The following is a 21,820-nucleotide window of genomic DNA, read 5'->3' as shown; positions in this document are numbered from 1 at the left end:
AACCCCACTCTCCCAGTCTAAAACTGCCACGCCGTTTGGAAAACTGATAGGGAAAAAAAAATGCAGTTTCACTCGGCAGATGGTGTTTTGGCAGCTAACCTCAATTAAGTTGAGAATTTTCATGCTGCACCCCAAGCATATGCTAATGAAAAGCGCAACTGGCACTAACATCTGTACACATAGATGTGTCCAACCTTCTTAAAATAAACGGCCTTCTCAATTATCATTTCTGCGCCCCCCACAAAAAAAAAAAATAGAAAAAAAAAGAACTCAACAGTGGGAGCTCGGAAACTTTAAATGCTCTCATCAAATTAGAATTTGTTTCAGCAGAAGTTGCTAGCTCTAAATCAGAGCACACTTCCTGTCACCTTCTAAGAATTTATATAGCATGTTGCTTGAGCTTGAAGATAGTACGAGTCCTTGTATTTTCTGCCACTTTGAACGTGGATCCCATTCCGAATCCAGTCCTCCCTATAAATCCAAGCATCACGACCAAAATCAAGAACTCCAAGGATCTGCGAATAACAATTTGTGCAAATGACACGAGGAATAAATCAAGTTATCAATATTCTAACTAAAATTGATATAATTCAAATTTGACCACACAAAAACCAACCACAAGCATGAAGGAGAGAAAAAATACAATAGTGAATAGTTGACTTACTGCTCCGCCTTTCCAAGACACAAAAGTTGGATTTGTTCTCGACTGTAGAACCTATTTAATAACCATGAAAGTTGGATAATATCAAGATCTGAAACAGCAATCTATCTATATATAATAGTAAAACATAACAATTCACCATGCTGAAATTTCATTGTCATGCATGCAAGGGAATCAGTTATTAACTAATCATATAATACCCCATGTGAAAATTATAAAATAAGATGAGTCCCTTATGCCTTACGTAATATGTCTATATAACACATTAATGAAGCTTGGAGGAGAGAAAATAAGAGATTTTTTAAATAAAAAACTTTAGATCAAGATTCCTTACAATATAGTTGTTGTTTTTTATTATTTGCATTTAAACCAAGTAAAAATTCAAGTTATAAGCTTTAATTTAAGTGGTATATTGAATATTCTTTATGAAGTAAAACTAGAAAAAAAGGCAAGGAAATTGTCTCCATACTATAACAAATCCTTATCAAAACCCCTTAAATTATTTAAAAGTTTATAACAATATAATATTCGATTTACATCCTTATTGTTTTTCAATTAAACCACTTGCTAACAAAATTATGAAATCATGTAATATAATTTTGCAATATTTCTTTAAATTGAATATGGATTGGAAATATTGAATATATTAGATGCACATATCCTAAAATATTTTTTTTCTTACAATTACAATAATTTTCCTGTTTCTTAATTCATCTAAACCAATATCAATTGATGAGTAGAAATTTTTGGATTGAATAAATATAATATAAAATGTATTTTGAGCATAAGACAATGAGTTATAGAATAATTAAGACATGTAGTTTGCTTACGTGTTAGTAGACTCAAATGCTAACCAATAATATTTCACAATCCATTTAAAAAAAGTTAAAACATAAACGGTCACTCTTACCACATGTGAACATAAGAAAGAAAAGAATTAAAAAAAAATAGGTACCAAGTTTGAAGAAAGAAAAGATGATAAATTATAAATATACTAAAAGGAAATGATGGTTCATGTACACATGACATAATTGTAATTTTTATCAATTGTTTTTACTATAATGATGCTGTAGCGGTGGCAAAATTATAATTTTTAGGGTTATTTTTTTTAGAAAACAAGTTTTTCTTATATATTTTTCTCTTTATATTAAGCATTTTTATCATTTTACACTTGACCTATTTATCACCATTTTTTTTCTTTATTTTTTGCAATATTTTTTTAGTTTTTCCTTTTTTTTCTTTACACTTTCTTTTTTGAAAAAAAATATTATTTGCTTTGAATATTTATCACTGTACACTTGACCTGTTTATACCATTCTTTTTATTTTTATCTTTATTCTTTTGTAATTTTTTTATTTGTTTTGAAAAAAAATATTATACAAAGACTAAAGAAATGATGTTTCACTGTAGCAATTGCAACATTGTTCCTTTCTACTATTTAAAAAATTAGCTTTAAATCTTACATGTTTTTACTAACGCATATAACCTTTACTATATTTTATTATATGTAAGCATTGATTTTTTGATTTATGGTTATATTTTTTATTCTATATCAAAAAACATGCTAATAACACCCACACATTAATTCTTTGGCGTTAGAAAAAAAAAATTATTCGACCTGCAGCGAGGCGAGTTGAATAGACACATTAACACTTTGTTTTTGTATTTATCGACACAAATAGAGGTGAGTTGAATGCATGTATAGTCGTTTTGATTTATAATTAGAATTTCATTTAAAAAAAAAACATTTGAAAAGATTGTATTTTTTTTTTTGCCAAAAAAAATTATCCGACCCGCGGCGAAGCACAAGTGAAATAACTAGTTGTAATCTAAAAACTTTGAATCATTAATTAAATTGATTTTATTTAAGGTTTAAGAGCAAACAAAAAAAAGTAATTGTCTCTAAGTTATTTAAAAGTTTACAATGGTATAAGATTTGAATTATATATCATTTACACCCTTATTAATTTTTAATTTTTAATCGAGTCCTTTCTTAAAAAGAAAAAAGAAATCAAGTCATACAATTTATATTTTGCTTTTAAAAGGAGTAATTAAAAATTCAAATCGAGAATTTTAATTTTATTGTAAGATATGATTTTTACTATTCCATAATTCTATAAATATTTTTAATTATGTTGAATAAATATGTTTAGGCAGGTAGATGTGTGAACAAGTTTGTGAATTAATTTCTATTCAGGATTTAGATTCATCAATTGATGCCATATATAATCATGCATTTTATATTATAGTTTTCAAAACTTGAAAATAATTAAGAAATTAAATCAAATAAGCATCAAGAATTTTCATTTTTTTTAATAAATAACTCTATAAATAATTAATTATGTCGAACTAGCATGTTTAAAAGGGTAAATATGTGAAAAAATTTATATTTCATATTTAAATTCATCAAATGATACAATAAGCAATGATGGCCAGTTCCACTTGAAGTTTAATATTAGTTATCGTATATAAAAAGACATGTCAAATTAAAGACTTCATCGATAGCAAACACAACAACCTCATTTGATGTAGTCCCCAGTGATGTCAGTGGTAAAATTCTCAAGAGTATTTCCTCCGATTTGAACAATATTGTAAAAATAATAATCATAATAAAAACTAAATAAAAAAGGCGCAATGGTCACCGACTAGTTAATAAGTAGAACAAGACTCTAAGCAGGACATTGTCATACTTGTAAGACAACTAAATAAATAATTCACTATTGTTATCTGATGAATTCTGCATCTAGTAAAGGCCATGATATTTTAAGTATATAATTATATAATATAGATATGAACAAGGAAATCAAAGACAGAAAAGACTAGTCATAAACATGAAGAAAATAGATCTGTAAGCTAACCTCAACAGTATCAATTGCTTCATTTGAGGGAATTGCATGTAAAACTCTGCAACAAGAAAGATGAACATGAATTGAGTAGATAAAATTATCAAGAAGCTACCATCATTTTATAGGAACTGAAACAATGCTGTAATTAAGCAGAATTTAATTGACTCCTCATTGAAACTTTTTTGAAACAAGCACATTCTAAAGCTTCAGCACTTGACTTGGTACATATTTTTTGTATTCTACTAAATTTCTGTAATTAAATGGAGAAGACAGATCCATGCAGCTGACACCAACTAGTTTGAGATTGAAGTCTTAGTTAAGTTGGGTTGAGATGGTCAGAAGACTCATAACAGACTAGGACTAAAAAGGTTGGAGGTGAGGCAATCCTCTTGAACAATGAAGCGAGAGCTTCATCCACCTGGTTGAGTTAGTATATTCTCTGAACTGAAATGCTGAAAGTCTTCCTCTCTTGAGAAGAACGTTGACAGGTATAAGTGGGATGGTAAATAATCTATCCCCTTGAAAAGAAGAGTCAAGTTGGTTCAGTACTATTTCTTTTTATCTGACAAGTGCCTTAACTTTGCCTGAGAAAGATTGTAAAAAATACAGGTTTGCACTGGTGTCTTCCCGCACCAGATCATGATCCATTGATGGCTGTTTTATGGTTTTCCAATTGCTAACTAAATATATTGCACATACTTGAAAGCATCTTAAACAGGGTTCATCATAACAGACAAGGATTGTACTCATGGTAGCAACGGCAAAATTATGTGCTTTACTATTAAAATAAAAAAGGAACCAACCTTTCCTCCACAGCAGGAATAAAACCAGCTGTCAAAGCCTCTCCACCAATCTAGAGGACAACAGAGAGAAAAACTATGTCAATCATCCAGGCAACAAGAAATAAAGAGTACGATCTCGTACAGTAAATCTTGCTGCCAAAACTCACCAATTGTATACTGCAAAACAACTTTCTTTGGAGGTCTATACGACCTGTCCATAGAGCACCAAGTTATGTTAATATCAAATTACAGTTCAATTAAGGCAAGTATAATAATTGTACATGAATCTTACCAGTGGAAAGAATGCTACTAGTGATAGCTTCAGCAAGGCCAACCTTCTCTTCTTTCTTAGGCTTAGAAGGAAAAATCGGATAGCTCTCCCACATAGGATATCCAACATTAATGCCAGGAAATAAACCATCTGACATGTCAGGCCTTCTAGGATATTCTAAATGCAATGTATCTTCGAGCATATTCTCATAGTCATGGAACCTGATGATGCTCAGCGTCATGGTCAGAAAAAACCAGTAATTCAGCGCAATTGTTTAAATCAGGCAAGGTAGGACAGCTAGTGCAAAACAAGAAAACTCGAAATATATCCTACCAAGAACGAGGTGGTGGAGGATATATATCTGGAACCAAAAGTGTGGGGTAGAACAGACCCATGGGAGGCACCTGTTCATGAGAATAATCAAGATTATAACTTTATTCAGCTAGACATCCTTAAGGAAGAGGATGAATCTCAGAAAATTTTGACAATAGAAGACATACATTAAGAGCAGTTAGTCGAGTTTTGTGAGATCCAGCAGGCATGCCATCCTCATAAGAATGAACTACAGTAACAGCATCAAGCTCCCCCTCCTGTACACAGGGAAGTAAATTGCAGAGGCAACAAAATGATAAAAAAAAGAAAGTCTTACAGTAGCAATGCCTTGTTGACGGGTATCTGGACCACTTTTGAAGTCTTAAGAGTGTCTGATTCGGTTTATAATAAACTAAGGTTAGGGGATCAGTCCTCCCAGGACTGTGTTTGGCAGCTCATGCATGCTGAATAGAACAGAAGTAATAGCAAACTACCAAAGGAAACTAAATACCAGATGATATTGTACACAAAATTTTCAAAGAAGTACATGATTGAGGATGCTATTAAAAGAAGCATCAGTAAAACTATTTTAGCAGAAAAAAGGCACAACCAACAAAATTATTTCACAGTTGGACTTCTGTCCATCAAGAAATATAACATCAGTGATTGTCAACAGCATATAATTCAAGGAAAATCAAGCATGTTAAATAGGAACATGAACTCTACATATAAACCTGAAAAGAAAGGCATAATATAGAGGTATGTAATCATCATTCATGTCTGAAATCTTAAGTTCTCATGGCATTTTAAGATGATCAACAAAATAATGCAATAGACTTGAGTGAAAAATATCGACTTTGAAGATCCAGATGGTTACAGGTTTCTTGGAACTAGATAACAGATCATTATCAGGATTTTGATTTTCCTTTTTCTGTAGTTAAAGTGTAAAAAACTCCGACAAAATTCCTTGGTGTAACAAATGACATATAAAACATGGTTTATTCAAGAATGAAATCAATCACCACCAGAGACTGACTTTATAAATCAGCTCGAATCTGATTCTGTAATAAGCGGAAGCACACTTGTGTGCTAAAAAAATGGAAGAAACTGGCAGTGTAGCTGATGCATGACAATAAACTGAAAAATTACAGAAAAATAAACTGACCTTTATTTTACAATAGGACTCTTTAAGACGGTTAAGCATCAACAAATCTATAGGCTTTGTCAACATGTCAGTCCGAACCTGGGGCCATGTCTGATGATGCCTCTGAGTCCACAGAAGGCATCTTGATATATCCTGATGAAAAGTTGATTCACAATGAAATAAACTTTGACTAGAATATGAGGCAGATATATTCTACATATAGTATTTACAGAAGCTAAACAGCAAGTGACATTTAAAACACCATCAGTTCAAAGGATAATCATTCAAGCATCACGTTGATGCAGATTGTCCCAGAGTGCATTTGAATTTTGTTATATGAAATTTCCCTAAAACCAAGAAACTAGAAATACTGAGTCAGAAAGCATAAGACATGAAGCATGACCAGCACAATCTAAACATGTGCCCTGCTTTTTAATTGGCTCTCAACATTGAAGGTATGAGAGTGGATAAATACTAAATCACCCATTTGTGTTCCATAAGGATATCATCATCCTTGTCTCTTCTTCTTTTTTCCCCTAGAGTTAACGTTTATATCACCATGGGATGGTAATATCATTTTTTGGAAAGACTCTGAAGCAAGTAACCATCACCCTGCTGGCAGGAACAATGGCGTGGAAAATGAAGAGAGCATAAGGAAACCTAAGATCATCAGAATTGGTAGATTTCTACTAAAAATTAAAGTGGAACAAGTTATGCTGATCATTGAAGTTGCAGCAGATTGCAGAACAGTATGCATCATTAAGGTGGTGGCCTCATAGTTACCACTCTCCCAATCTAAAATCCCCCTTACTAGGTATGTCTTTTGGGATTGTGGTAGAGTTGACAAAAAGCCAGTTTGAGATAAAAAGCACGCCCGGAATCCCATCCAGATGTTGGTAACTTAAAGTGTGGCAAGCTAGAAAGAAAATTTGGGATCCCAAGTGGATGTTTGGTAACCATGGTTTTTAGACATCAATCCCTGAACACACCCTAATGCAGCTTTTAACCCTGGCATGGGTAGCTTAAAATCTGGTCAGGCTGATTATCCCACAAGTTATTTCATCACAAGGGTTCTCAATCAGAAGGTCAGTTTTATGTTCTGTAAAAAAAAATTACAAAAAAGTTCAGCCAACAACAACAAATGTGCATTGTATAATATATGAAGCCGAAAGCTAGACTTGTCAGGACAGCTTAAGGGACATTAAGTATGCATGTACATCACACAAACTCAAGTAAGAGATATTCACTGACTGAAGCTTTTAACAAGTTCAGTGTTCAGTAGTGAGCTGAAGGATGAAACCAAAATCCACACCTCTCCACCAAAAGGCAAAGTCTTTTCTGTACTAGGTAGAGCCACACCATCCTGAAAACCCAAGTTGAAAGTAGTTAGTTATCACAGTGACATGGCCTTGATATAACATTGTAAGCATTGACCAAATGACACTGTTAGGTAAAACTAAAAAGAATGAAAAAGAATCTCAGTTTAGGGGAGGAGGGGCAAAGCCACATGACAAGCAGTTATTTGCTTCCTTGCAACTACACACCAAAAAAGACAAGTACTTCTAGTGGGATGAGAGCAACATGGAGGTGCAATGACAATGCTTGAAGAAGCAACAAAGATACTGAAGTGGTCAAGGTGGCATCAGAAGTTTTTAAGATAAAGATGGAATAATTGGTGATTCTAAAACCAGTAAAATACTGAATGAGGCAGATCAATAGTAGTGCAACCAGGGAGCCAATGTTGATTCGAAGAAGGTGAGAAAGGTATAGAGAGTAACAACACCTTATAATAGTTGGGGTAGCATGATGACAACGATGGGGTGGTGGCAACAGAGTCCAAAATGTTCTTTATAGTGGTAAAAATAGTAACAAAAGAAAATATTTGAATTCAAAACATTTTTTGTTTATATTTACACAGGAGATTTTTCATCACCCAAACTCACTACTGTGTTGACAATAAAGCATTTTTTTTCCCTTGATCATTGATAAAGTATTCCCTTCATTGCGCCCACCCCAATGGGAGTTCAAAACTGCAGTCCCCCTTCTAACAGAGGGCAGCAGTGTAATTGACCAGTGAACCATTGAGCAAACGGGGTATATTTGGACAGCATAGCCTGGATGTTTATGAAGCTAAATTTAAGAATAAAATTGCAGTTACCTCAACACAAACAACAGATGTCACCTGAGCACCCATATTAACAATGCATGCTGTCGATAACCCATTCCCAAAAACTGCAGCAAGACCTTCCTGCAACAATCATTTCAGAATAAATCATCATATAGGAGTGTATACCATAACAGTGTCAATGTGGAAAAGCAAATCAATAAAGAAGACTACCGATAGCAACCAACAAATTTAACGAAATTGTAAGTGCTCTTTATTGCACCATCTCAAACGGAATGCACAGTTTAATTTGCTGCTTTCAAAATAATGAGGAACTGATTGAAACTGGAAAAAAAACAATAGATATGTAAACCAAGCTAAAAGAATGGTAGGTAAAGGCACTGGCATGGTGGGTCTGAAGTAAGAAGTTGGATGCTGAAATATGACCTAGATCTTAAATTGATATCATTGATTTTCTTTTCAACTATAAATTATAGTAATTTATCCAAATTTTAGTCAATAATCAACTAAGTATGAAAGTAGTCAAGTAAATTCACATGTTTGAGATTTTGAGTATATTTGTTGATGAGTATGTTTGGCAATGCCTTAAATTGAAGTAATCAAGTAGGTAATTAACAAATATTTTCAAATCAAAACCTGAAGTAAACAAAATATTAATTGGACAGACAGAATGTCCTCCAATGATAACCGAATTAAAATGACCCCCTTCCTGTTTTAATTTGTTCTTTACATCCCTTCATCTTTACCAAATTATCATTAACCTTGTAAACAAGAGAATATCAAATGTTAAAAATATAAATTAATGGAATACTTTATGAAGAGTGTCGCAATTTAAAGTTGGCAATTACAATTTTCAGTTGCACAAAAAATAAGGGGGGAAATATTTTTCTGAAACCAAAAAAGAAAAGAACCAAAATCTTTCTCACTCATCTATGACCTCCAAACCTTCCTCATGCCACACGACTTCATTGTTACAGATCTATCCACACCAATAGAATCCCCTTCGAAAACAATTTCTACTGTGCCTAGCATAACTGTCTCCAACTCCAACATTCAAACAACATATGAACAATAAATTGATTGATGTCTATCAACCTTCGCCACCAAAAACTACAATCTGATGCTGGAACCATATATTAAAATATCACCAGGTAAAATTATTTTTTTCAAAAAAATAACAAAAGAAGTCTCTGACCTGGTGTACTACTGCAGAGCTAAAGCGCAAGTCTCGTAATGCTATAGACAGCATTTCCTTTATTTCTGTTCATGACATGTAACAACAGGACATTACTAGAGTTATCCAAGTTCTATTCCCTGCTAAACCAAATGTGAAGATGTGACCTTATAGGAGAACTGGAGAAGCATAAGCATCCATGAAGCAGTTAACGCACCAATAAGACAAACAGAAAAAGAAAAGGAAAAGGAAAAGGAAAAAAAGAAAGAAATCAAGACCAGTGTGTCGTAGAAGGAAAGGAGCTGAGAAAAACCAGGTATGCAAGGTAGAGCTTCCAAATGTTTTCTTTTTTGCGTTGACCCAGTTGCACTAATTGGCCATAGAATGGCCAGTGAACAAAAGAGAGTAGGGAAAAGCAGATCCAGGCCAAGAAAACATGTAAGTGCATGAAAATAAAGGAAACTCGCATTTTGGCTACACTAGCACAACAAAATGACAGAACATCTGAAATAGACTTCAAGCCAGTGATATTAACAGCCCAGGCAAACACGAATGCAAAGGGGCTCACTAGCCCAAGGCATATAGCAGAAATATGCAAGCACATGCCTAATAAAAGTAAAGTGCACAATTTTAAATGTGAATCAACTATTCCCAAAAGAAATAAATACAATTCAGTAAAATCACCTATTACCTTAAGGGTATGTTTGCTAAAACGGTAATGGGAGCTAAGAATTACCCCTGTGCCATTTAAGCATGCTTGATTCAATTTTTGGAAGGGATTTAATTATTGAGGGGATACTAAGTACCCCCAAATTGATGTTTTTGGAAGGTATATTTTGCCCTCCAAGCAATATTATTTGGTTTTTACTCTCTCTTGTGCCTTTTGATCTCAAAATACACACCTAATAATTTTTTATGTCTCTCTCACCAGTCATTACTAATAATTTAATTTCTCTCTTTTTCCACTAGCAATTCACCTTCAATTCATAAACATACCAAAACTCCTTAAAACTAAATTTTACACCCTTAAAAATTGCTCTTGTAATAACTCATCCTCATTTTTTAACCTCGTACCAAACTCCACCCAAAAGTTAGCACGTGGTGCAACTTCACAAAGAACCCCAAAGCAGAGAATATGAGTGATTGACTAACTGATACTTTGAAAAGCATGGTGAAAAGGTCATAGATTAAAAGGTCATAGATTGTGTCCTGATAAAATTTTTGAGGAAAATGAAAAAAAGAAAATTAATGCCTGCAGCTTTATGCACTTTGACAGCACTTTATGAAATGAGCTTACTTTAGAGTCTAAACTGTTCTTTTACCTTGGGGTTTGGGGTGATTTAAAAACATTATTCAACTAGCCATGCTACCTGGACTCTTGATAGAGTAGGGCTACATCAACACTAATTTGATTAACAAACATGATAGGGTCTTGCTTCAACCATGGTTGATCATTCATAGTAAGTGCACATTGTTAACATGTTTCATTTCATCCATGGGACCAACATGAGAATAACGACTAGATTTTTCCTCTGAAGTTATCATAAGCTATATAAAAAAAAACTACCAAGATATCATTACCGCGATTATCAAATGTTTCTGGCAAAACAAGGATCGCAGAATACATGTTTCTTTCCGAGTGAGGGATATGCAGTTTCTCTATCAATATCCAATCCCAAATAGCATGTATGTCCTCAAGCACCTAAGCAATAGAAATAAGAAAATACCAGTAAATAACTAGAGCATGGCTTCTTATATTATGGATATGCTAAAACTGTTGGAAAATAATGCAACAATGTTAAGCTGGGTCCACATCAACAACAGACACACAAGGTTGCAGTACATAATAGCACTTTCCAAAGAGGAAAAGTGGTATTGTTTTTCTCCTTCAGCTGAAAAGGGCACATACAAATGAAATCATGTTTGTAAGATAATTAATGCAAGGACGAAACCTGCTGCAAAGGATAATGTTGTGAGATGTTGAAATGACCTCTGCGAATAGGACGGCTTAAGCAGTATGGCTCTGTTGGGGAGATTCTAAGCGCTTCTTCACCAAAAATGTGTCCTCTGAATTTGCGTTCCCCTGAACTAATCCCCTCAGCATCAGTGCCTTCATGTTTCTTCACATACTCGCCACTTGTACCTTCATTTTTTGATGATCCTGCACAAACAATTTGCACGTTTTAGGATCTAGACACAAATTCACTTGAAACTAATTAATAGGAAAGCTAAAAGCCTTAATGCCTGCGAACTTATTTTTTATCAGATGTGGCACAAAAATCAAGAGTAGTCAGAAACTCAGAATACACAAAATACAACAGGTAAATAAGAACCATCACTTGAATGAGAAAGTAATTGATCCTTCAAGCTTTATATTTAAAAAACAGTGTAACCATAAAGATCACACAGCCAACATATATTATTTAATGCCAGACAATAAGCACAGACAACACCATAAAAATGCAGTCTATCAATCAAGAGCAACCTATGCAAAGGAATCACTATGAAATGTGCCAAGGATCTCTTATCTGAAGTCAAAACCACAAAGCAAAATAAAATAATCCATCAATAAAATCTACTATCTATCCAAAACAATTTGACGTAGTCTTTTGACCCTGCATAGGGATGGTAAACCATTGGCACGGATGAATTGGGGGTGGGGGGCTACCAAATAAGTTCCCATGTGATGGCCACCCCAAAATGAAAATGTTACATCTGGCCCTTCGAAACATCAGATTCTGGATTTTTCATTGCCTTGGTACCATTTTTTTCATAGCATATATTTAAAGATAACAGACTCCATCTTCATGTAATCTGGCCCCACCAGTGCTAAATTAATCCAAGTCAAATGTAATTAATAATATACAAACCTTCAAACATGACGCAATAATATTAAATGAGCAATAATGGTAAACTGTACCAAGATTCCATCATGACTTCTGAAGTAATTAGAGATGGTATGTCATACACTTTCCAGGTCAAACAAGATGCCCACCAAAAGGTTTTGAAAGTTTTAAAGATGGAAACATCATAACTAGTACAAAAGGTAATTCAGTTTGTCGTAACTATCATGTATATTAGAGAGAACAACATTCATTCTATTACCTAAAGCCAAAGAGGAATTAGTGTCCTGCTCATATACATTAGCCCATTGGAAAGCCACACCCCTGCCACTCTGTGGATTGTATCCATCAGCACGTCCTATCTGCAGTATGAGTTGATTAGTATAATTCCATAAGCAATTTCTAACCATTAACTGAGCTGCATGTCTATAGCCCCTTGTCCCTCTAAACTATATATTTTATACTCACTTTAATAGGGTGTTTGGGATAGTGATAACGGTTGCTTTTCAAAATGTTTTTCTCAAAATAATATTTTTTTCATTTTTTTAAATTTATTTTTGACATCAACACATCAAAACGATCGAAAAACACCAAAAAAGAATTAATTTGAAGCAAAAAAAAAATCAAAATTTTTGAAAACTCCGGTTGAAACCCTAAGAATCACATATATAACCACAAAAAAGCAGGATTGCGAAAAGAGAACTCCAGAGACAGTGCCACAGTTGTCAAAGCCTTCTAAACCAGTTAATAGAGAAGCAGAAATTCTTCCAAAGTGGAGATTATAAGAATAATAACACCAGAAAACCGATATTGATCTACAGACCACCATGACAGAGACTAAATTAGGCTGAATGGATTAGTAGTAGGTACCTTGCGTGGGAAAGAATTGTGGGCAACCTCTTCATCCAGAAAAGGTATTTTCAATAACGATGCTATCTTCAAGAAAAAAGGAAGGAAAAAAAAATCAAGTCTTACACTGTTCCTCGGCAAACGTAGAGACAAAAAATGCGAATAGCACGGAGTTAACTCACTATATCATATGCCTTCTCGCGTTCCATATGCTGTACTGTTGTAATCTGCGAATTCAGCATCTAAAAGCGAAAAAAATTTAACAACAAAACAAAGTAAAGCTGTAAAAAGGTAGAAAAGTGGTAAGTAAGAACTGACCTGATCTTGGACTTTGAATTTGGGAATTTGATTAGTATAACGAGCAATGCAGTGAGGAATATTTAACGGTGCATCTTGTGTAGCTAATCCTATTCGGATATTTGCAGAGCCTAAACCAATTACAATTAACAAAATTAAAAATCGGTTTTATTTACTTGCTATAATGGATGATGATTTGATTTTCTAGGGTTCTAAAGTGGAGCACCTGGATTGATGACTACTAAATTGGATCCTCGGTCGGAGACGAGCTGTGAAGGGATTACCGTCTTCAAGTAATCCTGTCATTAAACAAAAAAAAATGCTTAACAGTTTGACTTGATTTAAAAAAACGAAAAGAGAATTGTTGGCGCTTTTACCATTTCTGTGAAGAAGAGGAGAGCAGCAGGAGAGACTTGTTTTAAACTGGCTGTGCTCACTCCACTTCGTCTGCGTTTCTTCCTTCTATTTACAGTCGTCTTCGGCGTTTTGTCCAAAAACGTTTCTTTATTACTGGAGCGAGCGATTTTTCTACGAGGGAGAACTGAAGAGTGAAAACTAACCAGTGTACCATCAGCTATCTATCATTTTTGAACGACACGTCAATTGCTAACTCTTGCAAAGTTATTGCAACATTCTGAATTTTATTTTTTTCATTGTTAGAAAAAAAACATTTTTTACATAAAGGGCATTGATTTCTTTTGTTTGACAATATAAAAATATTTTTGAGACAACATAAACCAAAACTAAATCCATCTAAAAAATACACCTTTATAGTATATTTAAAAGAACTTAATAAATTTTCCAAAGTATTAAGAACAGTAAATAAAATATACTTGTTTCAATGTTTAAGAGCACAGCAGTTCTTTAAAAAAAAAAGTTATTTATAAAAATTTTATTTTAATATTTTTAAAAATTTTATTTTTTTTAATATTACTGTATCAAAATGATCAGAAAACATTAAAAAATTTAATTTAAAATAAAAAATAATAATTTTTTCAAAAACATTTCTAAAACACAAAATCAAACAAACTCTAAATTTAACCCAATTAAATTTTAATCCATGTTTAGTACTAGAAGTTAATTAATTGTTAACTTGGGACATTGCTTGGAATGGTTTCGAACAACAGAGGAGTGAGAACACAATGGAAAATGCCGGGTCAGTAACCAAGAGATAATTTTTGGAGGTGAACGTATTGATAATCGTCTGGCCCCAAAAATTAAATGAACAGAATACTTTTCTGGTTTAGTAAAATTACTCGTCTAACTGGGTAACTGAGGCTTAAAAAATATTAATCCATGACCAACCATTCATAAATTCGCGAAAATCATAGCCATATTCTAGCTTAACAGATGATAAATAAATTTCATTAGATAAAATGGAAAGTATATCGAGCCAAACAACAAAAGAACTAACAAATTTGGGTATCATATAGATAGAGCTTCGGAAACATCCATAGATATATGATATGTGCAGCCACTCGACACCCTGAAAATTTTCAGCACCTACAACAATCATCCAATCTTTAAAGTTTGCTTCTTCGTTATGCCTAGCCCACTTTTGCCTTGGGAGTCTTCTTCTTGAGCTGTCTATTTGGAATCAAGTTCTTCATCCCTATGAAGAAAAGCAATGCACCAAAAAGTGCAACGCTCTGCAAAAACATCACCAACCCAAAAATAAAGGTGGTTTCCCAGCATAAATGCAAAATAGAAGAACAAGAGAAAAGGGGAGCTAAACAACATCAAAAGGTCATGTTAAGACAAACCTGCAAAAATTCATTTAACAGAACAAAGTACTTGGACTCATCCCGATCGTAGTCATAGAAGTTGTACAGAATTGGGGAGGAAAGCGCCAAGTAGGTAAGCTGAAGCAAAATAGAAATACTGAAATATTTACTTTGATGATGACTGTATGAATCAGAAGCAGCTTCTGGGCAGAGCCAAGTAATGCTTCATCACATTCTAAAGGCGATCAATCAAATAAAGACCCAAAGGAAAGGAAAATCTAACCAGGAGATAAGCACCAAAAGGGCTGCCAAATACAAATAAAAAGCCTCCAAGACCCTTTAGAACAATCATGCCCGCTACCAAATGTCTAGGCTGCATAAAATACCTCTGAATCAGAAAGTGAGCAGCATACAAAGTGAAATGACACCAAAAAAAATATGCAAGAATTACAGAAGCAACAGGTTAAGGGGAAAATTTCTTACATCAATGTCCGAGACCACTACCCCCAATTGAGAGGAAATATGCTTCTTGACAATAGCAAGCTTGGAAATCAATTCCGGCACAGCAGGGCCACCATCTTCGCCAAATTCGTTGAACCTAAGCATATACAAACAACATCAATACAGAAGCATGCAACATTTTGCTGGAGTGCTCAACAACCCCAGTTAACCGTACGAGAGCATTGCAAATTGATGACTATATAGATTTAGTCAAGCATTAGTTTACCGATAGCATAGAGAACATCAAAGTTCACAGAAGCTAGTATCACCTAGCTTTTTAGTTCAAAAAATACCATAAACCCCCCAAGCTAAATAACGAAGCTCGACAGAAAATGGTAGTTTAGAAGCTGCCAATCATTAGGCATGCTTTTTGAAACATTAAAAAATCAGAACACGGTATTACATGATAAAGCATTGTTACACATCACATTGCTCGTTTTAGGAGACACCATGAAGATCAATTTCAGCAGTAAAATCAGACTTCAAGAATGCACAAGGGCTTCTTTGTGCATTTGTCAATATACTAAAAATGTGACTAAATAATTGATCAAATAATCATCAGCAGAAGCAATTTTCCACTGAAGCTAGAGGATTCACGGCATTAGGCATTTTCTCTTTGCTAATGAGACGATAAAGTTAAAAAATTAAAACGTTTGGAACCCAGTTCCATAATGGGTTGAACATCTAACAAAAACAAAAAACCATAAGCGAAAACAGCAATATAAAGACATCAACAACTAGCATCGGATCTGGGAGAAAGGGCCCAGATAAAAAGCACATGAATCCTTCTTAACAAGCGACAATGAAACGAAGAAGTAGATAAAATCAAAGAGATCTAAAAGAGAGAAAGGAAGTGATGGTGTACATTTGCCAAGCTGAGAGGATGAAGAGGGAAGCGAAGAGAACTCTGCCGAGAAAAGAGAAAAACCCCATGCCTGTCTCTCAGTTGTTTTTTTCCTTCTCGAATCTATGTGGGTCTCTCTCCCTGCATGTGTGTTTTTGAAATTAATTTCTACTAGTTTTCAGCTGTGGCATATACCAAAGACAGGGTTGGTCAAGAAAGATTAGACACACACACACACACACACACACATGTAAAGATTAGAGGGGCACGCCCTTTACTATTATTATCTAAGTGTAATAATTAGGTTCTGTCCTTTCAGTTAATTACCAACTATGCCACCAGGATTTCCAACAGAATTAGAGATTGATCTTTCTTTCGCCCCCATAATTTCTTCTCGTCCAATGAAAACCAAACTCAATCTCCGGTGATTGATATGGTAGCGAATGTTAATGTTGTTTTTTGAAATATTTTTTTTAACATATTAAAATAATATTTTTTATTTTTAAAATTTTATTTTTAATATTAAATATTAAAATAATTAAAACATAATTTTTTCACCACAGAAACAAACCGAAATATATTGCCAAATTGTTATGGTTTGAGTTATGGTTATGGCCCCATGGCTAATGTATATATCTACTAAAGAAGCTTGTATGATTGAAAGCTATGTGATGTGGACAAAGTTAAAGATAACAACAAAAACAAAACACAAATATTTGTTGAGTAAGGGGTATTTAACCCTAAATTTATAGTTTTTTTAAAAAAAAAAATATCAATAAAATCTTTCTTTCTATAAGGTTTTCATAACCTTAAACAGGCTAGAAAACCTACCTAAACTAAAAAATAAAATAAAAATTTAAAAATACAAAAGTAAATAACCATAAAATTCAAAACAAGTAGGAAATCCGAATTAATCAAGGAAAATAACAAAACTACTCAAACCAGGGTTCTAGGACAAGAATATTGATATCTCAAAATCTGATGGTCTGCATAGCGTCATAGATGCTATAATAGTGAAAACCTCTACGGAAACTCTTGTAGAAATCCGAACTCGATCTAGCAGTTAAATCAAAAGTTACAGTTTTTTTAAGTTATTATTCTGATCTAACGCGATCACAACTCCTCTTGAACTTAAATTTGTTTTATTAATCTATAAATATATCTATAAGTCATTCAAATAATGTATATGAAACAAATCATTACCTAATTATAACAAATATATTCCCTCAGAATTATCTACTATCTCGAGCTTGGCTGCATCACTGCCTCATCCTCTATGGCGCAAGAGGTGTAGTGTGCAGGAATTAGTGGAGGAAACATAAACCCTTAGAAGAGCATGTTTTTTTTCCTAAAAGAAATGCAAATCATAATGGTGGCTACCATAGCATATCAATGGAAACCAGTCTCGCAATTGGCAAATCGGAAATAAAATTTCACTGGTTCGCAACTCTACTAGCTCTCGGAATCAAAGCTCGGATAAGTTTATACAGAAAAATCCAAGTTTGAAGTAAAGAAGCCAACGTCATTGGAGAGTTACAAGCTAGTCAAACTCTATTACATATATCAAGAGTATTGATTCTATCAAGATTATTTTTTTGTTTGAGGCTTGATTGTTTGATGAATCTTTCTCTTTTTTATTATCAGCATGAATCTTTCCCTATTTTATTATCAGCGAATTCTACAATACCGATCTCTCTTTTAAATATTCAAAGAAAAGCGAAAAGGTTTGGGAGTTTAACTTTATTTCTGTATATATAATTTATTGTGGATAGCTAAATTAAATTATTTTTTTAATATTAAGTTGAAAAAATTTAAGCCTTGAAGCCGGGGGTTTATTAGTCTTTTTCATTAATTCATTATTATTTGGAGATGTATGTATCTTTTTTATACAATAAAAATACTCTTTTACCCCTGAATCAATGAAATTTATAATTGTTGACTAAGGGTTTTATTGATTTTTTATAAGTTTCTTAACCGTAAAAATAATTCTTTTCCCCTAAGAACAAAAATTTATTGAGCTGTTGTGCAGAGGTGTTTATGGTTTTTCATAATCCATGTACAGTGAAAGCACATTTTTAACCTTAGAAAAGACAAAAAAAAAAAACCTATCTCTGGAGGTATTTTGGCATTTTCACATTGATATTTGTGTAATTAACAGGTTTCATAAGGTGTTTTGGTATTTTTCATGTTTTTTTTCCAAATTTTTTTTCAGAAATCTATTGGCGCGTGTTCCAAACGAGCTAGCGAGTGGGTGACATCTGCACCATTTAGATGGCACGTGTGACATTATCCGGTAGCAAATCTGGTCATCTGCTGTCTCACTAAATGTGCGATTCTCCTCTTTCACATGGTATGGTACGTGTAGACCTATGGTGGTTAAATTGTTGTTGGTGGTCATCTGTTTTTCTTTTCTTTTTTTTTCTTTCTCCTAACATCTAAAGTACATTATTATCCTCTTTGTTGTTTGGTTTTCAATTTTATTTCTCATTTTTATAGAAGTTGTTTTTTATTCCTTTTATAGAAGTTTTTTTTTTCAATTTAGTTCTTCAATTATAATTTCTTATATGTTTTGTTTTTCATTTCAATTCTCGTTCTTTTAATTTCTTATTTTATTCTTATTCATTTTACAGTTTCAGACCTCATTCTTTTAATTTTTTATTTCATTCCTATTCCTTTTTATTTCATTCCGGTAGTAGTGGTAGCAGTGGTGGTGGTGATAATAATACTAATAATGGTAATTGTAGTGGTTGTAATAATAATAGTAGTAATGGTGGTGGTAGTAATAAAATATTTTTTCATTTTTTTTTTCATTTCACTACTACTATTATTATCATAGTTATTACCATTACAGTTATAATAAAATATTATTACATGATCATCATTATCATTATTATTATTATCATCATCTTTATTATTATAATGATCAACATTACTATTCTTCTTCTTATCCTTATCCTTATCCTTATTATTATTATTATTATTATTATTATTATTATTATTATTGTCATTATCTTTATTATTACCACCACCACTACCACTACCACTAGTATTATTGAAAAAAACAAAAACTATAAACCCGATTTGAATGATAAAATTAAAAACCATAAAAACTTTGATAAAAAAGACCAAGAAAAAAAAACTAAAAAAACAAAAGAGAAATGACCAAATTGAAAAACAATATATATTACTTATCAAGATTGAATGATTAAATTAAAAACAAAAAAAAGTTTAACAAAAAAAAAGGACAGTAATCAGAAATCAAAACCAAAGGATTGAATTTGAAAGACCAATAACAATGAGAACCATAACTTATTTTTCAGGGTAAGAGAGAAAAAAAAAAAAGGTCAACTGACGACAAATCGGTGACCGTAAGCCTATAAGTGCCACCCAAGAAGAAAGAGAAGACGACAAAGAAAAAAATGAGATGACAAAAACATATTTTTAACCATTAGGGGATTTCGCGCACGCGTGCTTAGAGTGTGTGGTGTCTCCCTTGCGCTAACAATACATATTTTTTAAATATATTATTTAAATGATGAATGATGCTATTGCACTTAATCAAACCAACAATCAACAAAATACTCAAGGGAAAAAACCCCTATTACTCTTATTCCATTTGTTATTTTTTTGGTTCCAAGGACATGAGCATAATTCCACCGTACAAAAAGTAAAAGGCAAAAACACCCCTACCCGACAATGTAAGTTTTATTGGTTTGGGGGACATTTTGGTTATTTAATTATCCATTAATACATGGGAAAACCTTATAATACTTTCAAATAAACTAATAATAACTAATTTACAATGCAAAAAGACAAAAATATCTCTAATTCAAAGATAAGTAATTTTTTCAAGGAAAAAATAAAGAAGTCATTACACTGAATAGAAAAATATAAACGTGGCTACAATGAATTTGCATTTCAATTGTTTTTGTTATGTGTTGAGAATCTGAACAGGTTACCCATCATTGGACTTTTACAATAAACGGTTCATATTTGTTGATATAATTTGATGATATATATATATATTATTCCTCTATATATTATTCCTCTACTAGGACATCATCGTTGAAAATGCCACCAGATCCAGCATTTGCATCCTAACCTTGAAGAAAGGGTGAAGCATGCTTAAGTTTTCGACTCATTATGAGTTTTAAAATTAATAATTATATAAATTTTTAGTGAATTTAAAATTTATAAGACTTGAACTAGTAATTTTTAAAAATTAAACTTAAAATTTAACCAGTTTAGCTTCCGCTCTCGAAATTAATATCCTTTCTTTTGCTTCTGCATAATCGGGTTATTGGCACGCCCTGTTGGAATTGTAAGCTGATTATGTTAAAAAAATAATTAAAAAAATATTTTCGTGTTGTTTTTGTTTGGGAAGCCTGCATTGAATTTGATGCACGAGGAGCGGGCAAGGCTAGGTATCACTTTTTATTAAAAAATCTAATCATGGATCTATTTTATATATAAGTGTCTCTATTATTTTTTAAAAAATATGGAGCAATTATCATTTTTATATAAATCAAATAATGTTGGAATTCTTTAATCTTCTGTCATGTAGATGCAGGTGAGTTGTTATATCCATGTGCGCCATCACTTTTCTTGAAGAGGTTTGGCTCCTTACCTGCCATTTTCCTCATTAATTTTTTTTTATGAAGTTCAGCTTCGTAGACGAGGCAGCCTTAATTGAATAATAATGGGATCCGATCGATGGGAACATGGCGATGGCGGCCTGACTCATTCACAGCTTTATGGTTTTCTTCCCTTTTATGAATTCTATAAAACTTTCTTTGCAATTGCTTTTGATTTAGAGTTTGTATGGTAGGGTATTTGTGGTTGCTTTTTAAATAGTTTTTCGTGTTAAAATACATGTCAATGATATTTTTTTATTTTTTAAAAATTATTTTTAATATCAGCACATCAAAATAATTTGAAAATACTAAAAACATACTAATTTGAAGTTAATAAAAAATTTTTAAATTTTTTTAAAAGTATTTTTGAAACACATAAAGGAACTATATTTTAGAATTGTCTTTTTTACGTGCTCTAAACTTTCGTTTTATTTATTGTTGTTCTCTAGATCTGATTTCTTGGCAGGTGCTCCTACTTTTGAACGAAGTAACGCCGATTCTTTGCCAATCGAAATTGCATTTCCAAATATTTTTTAATTATTTTTTTCGAGTGAACAGTGTTTTATTTTTTAATTGATCGTGGCGTGGCAACCATTCCTGACACGTTCCTGCTGTGAACTCAGGTTCTAAGTTCACGATGCCAAAAGCCAATGGTAATTTAGCACACCACTAGTCTAGTTTTTTTTTTCCCGCTAATCATGACGAGAATAATAATAATAAAAATAAGATGCAGTTTAATGGATAAGATTTTAAGTTTAGTTTTTAAAAATTATTACTGAAACTTATATAATTATTAATTTTAGAGATAGTAGT

The 21,820-nt window shown here is 32.7% G+C and overlaps 2 protein-coding genes across 3 annotated transcripts; both read right to left on the bottom strand.

Annotated features, from left to right (window-relative positions):
- Window positions 1-186: 186 nt before the first annotated feature.
- On the bottom strand, window positions 187-13,873 carry LOC18102483 (actin-related protein 9). 2 transcript variants are annotated; one of them, XM_024610110.2, is made up of 20 exons: window positions 13,682-13,873; window positions 13,531-13,603; window positions 13,326-13,435; window positions 13,190-13,249; window positions 13,029-13,094; window positions 12,421-12,520; window positions 11,268-11,476; window positions 10,897-11,017; window positions 9,337-9,401; window positions 8,175-8,264; window positions 7,329-7,379; window positions 6,038-6,169; window positions 5,061-5,150; window positions 4,894-4,964; window positions 4,582-4,781; window positions 4,457-4,500; window positions 4,311-4,360; window positions 3,520-3,565; window positions 665-715; window positions 187-515 (listed from the first exon to the last, which is right to left on the bottom strand). In XM_024610110.2, the coding sequence occupies exons 1-20, from the start codon at window positions 13,682-13,684 to the stop codon at window positions 372-374; spliced, it is 1,776 nt and encodes a 591-aa protein (XP_024465878.2). In that variant the 5' UTR covers window positions 13,685-13,873; the 3' UTR covers window positions 187-371. The 2 variants fall into 2 exon arrangements, 1 of the variants encoding a protein (XP_024465878.2); XR_002984129.2 differs by lacking the exon at window positions 4,457-4,500 and having other exon boundaries at window positions 417-515; window positions 13,682-13,867.
- Window positions 13,874-14,640: 767 nt separating this feature from the next.
- LOC7498020 (uncharacterized) lies at window positions 14,641-16,600 on the bottom strand. Its single transcript, XM_002314601.4, has 5 exons — window positions 16,395-16,600; window positions 15,512-15,626; window positions 15,312-15,401; window positions 15,068-15,166; window positions 14,641-14,953 (listed from the first exon to the last, which is right to left on the bottom strand). Exons 1-5 carry the CDS (start codon window positions 16,460-16,462, stop codon window positions 14,852-14,854), a joined length of 474 nt encoding a protein of 157 aa, XP_002314637.2. The 5' UTR covers window positions 16,463-16,600; the 3' UTR covers window positions 14,641-14,851.
- Between the last annotated feature and the right edge of the window lie 5,220 nt (window positions 16,601-21,820).

This window comes from Populus trichocarpa, chromosome 10 (genome assembly GCF_000002775.5).
Source record: "Populus trichocarpa isolate Nisqually-1 chromosome 10, P.trichocarpa_v4.1, whole genome shotgun sequence".
Classification (NCBI taxonomy): Eukaryota; Viridiplantae; Streptophyta; class Magnoliopsida; order Malpighiales; family Salicaceae; genus Populus; species Populus trichocarpa.
This window is presented reverse-complemented; position numbering and strand designations above follow the sequence as displayed.

Excerpts from the sequence above, each read along its gene's own strand:
- LOC18102483 (XM_024610110.2), bottom strand. Across the intron at positions 13,250-13,325 it reads AATTCAAAGTCCAAGATCAG|ATGCTGAATTCGCAGATTAC; the intron begins GTCAGTTCTTAC and ends TTTCGCTTTTAG. Across the intron at positions 4,361-4,456 it reads TGTTTTGCAGTATACAATTG|ATTGGTGGAGAGGCTTTGAC; the intron begins GTGAGTTTTGGC and ends GTTGTCCTCTAG.
- LOC7498020 (XM_002314601.4), bottom strand. The coding sequence starts at position 16,462 with ATGGGGTTTTTCTCTTTTCTCGGCAGAGTTCTCTTCGCTTCCCTCTTC. Across the intron at positions 15,627-16,394 it reads ATCCTCTCAGCTTGGCAAAT|GTTCAACGAATTTGGCGAAG; the intron begins GTACACCATCAC and ends GTATATGCTTAG. Across the intron at positions 15,402-15,511 it reads TAGTGGTCTCGGACATTGAT|CCTAGACATTTGGTAGCGGG; the intron begins GTAAGAAATTTT and ends TATTTTATGCAG.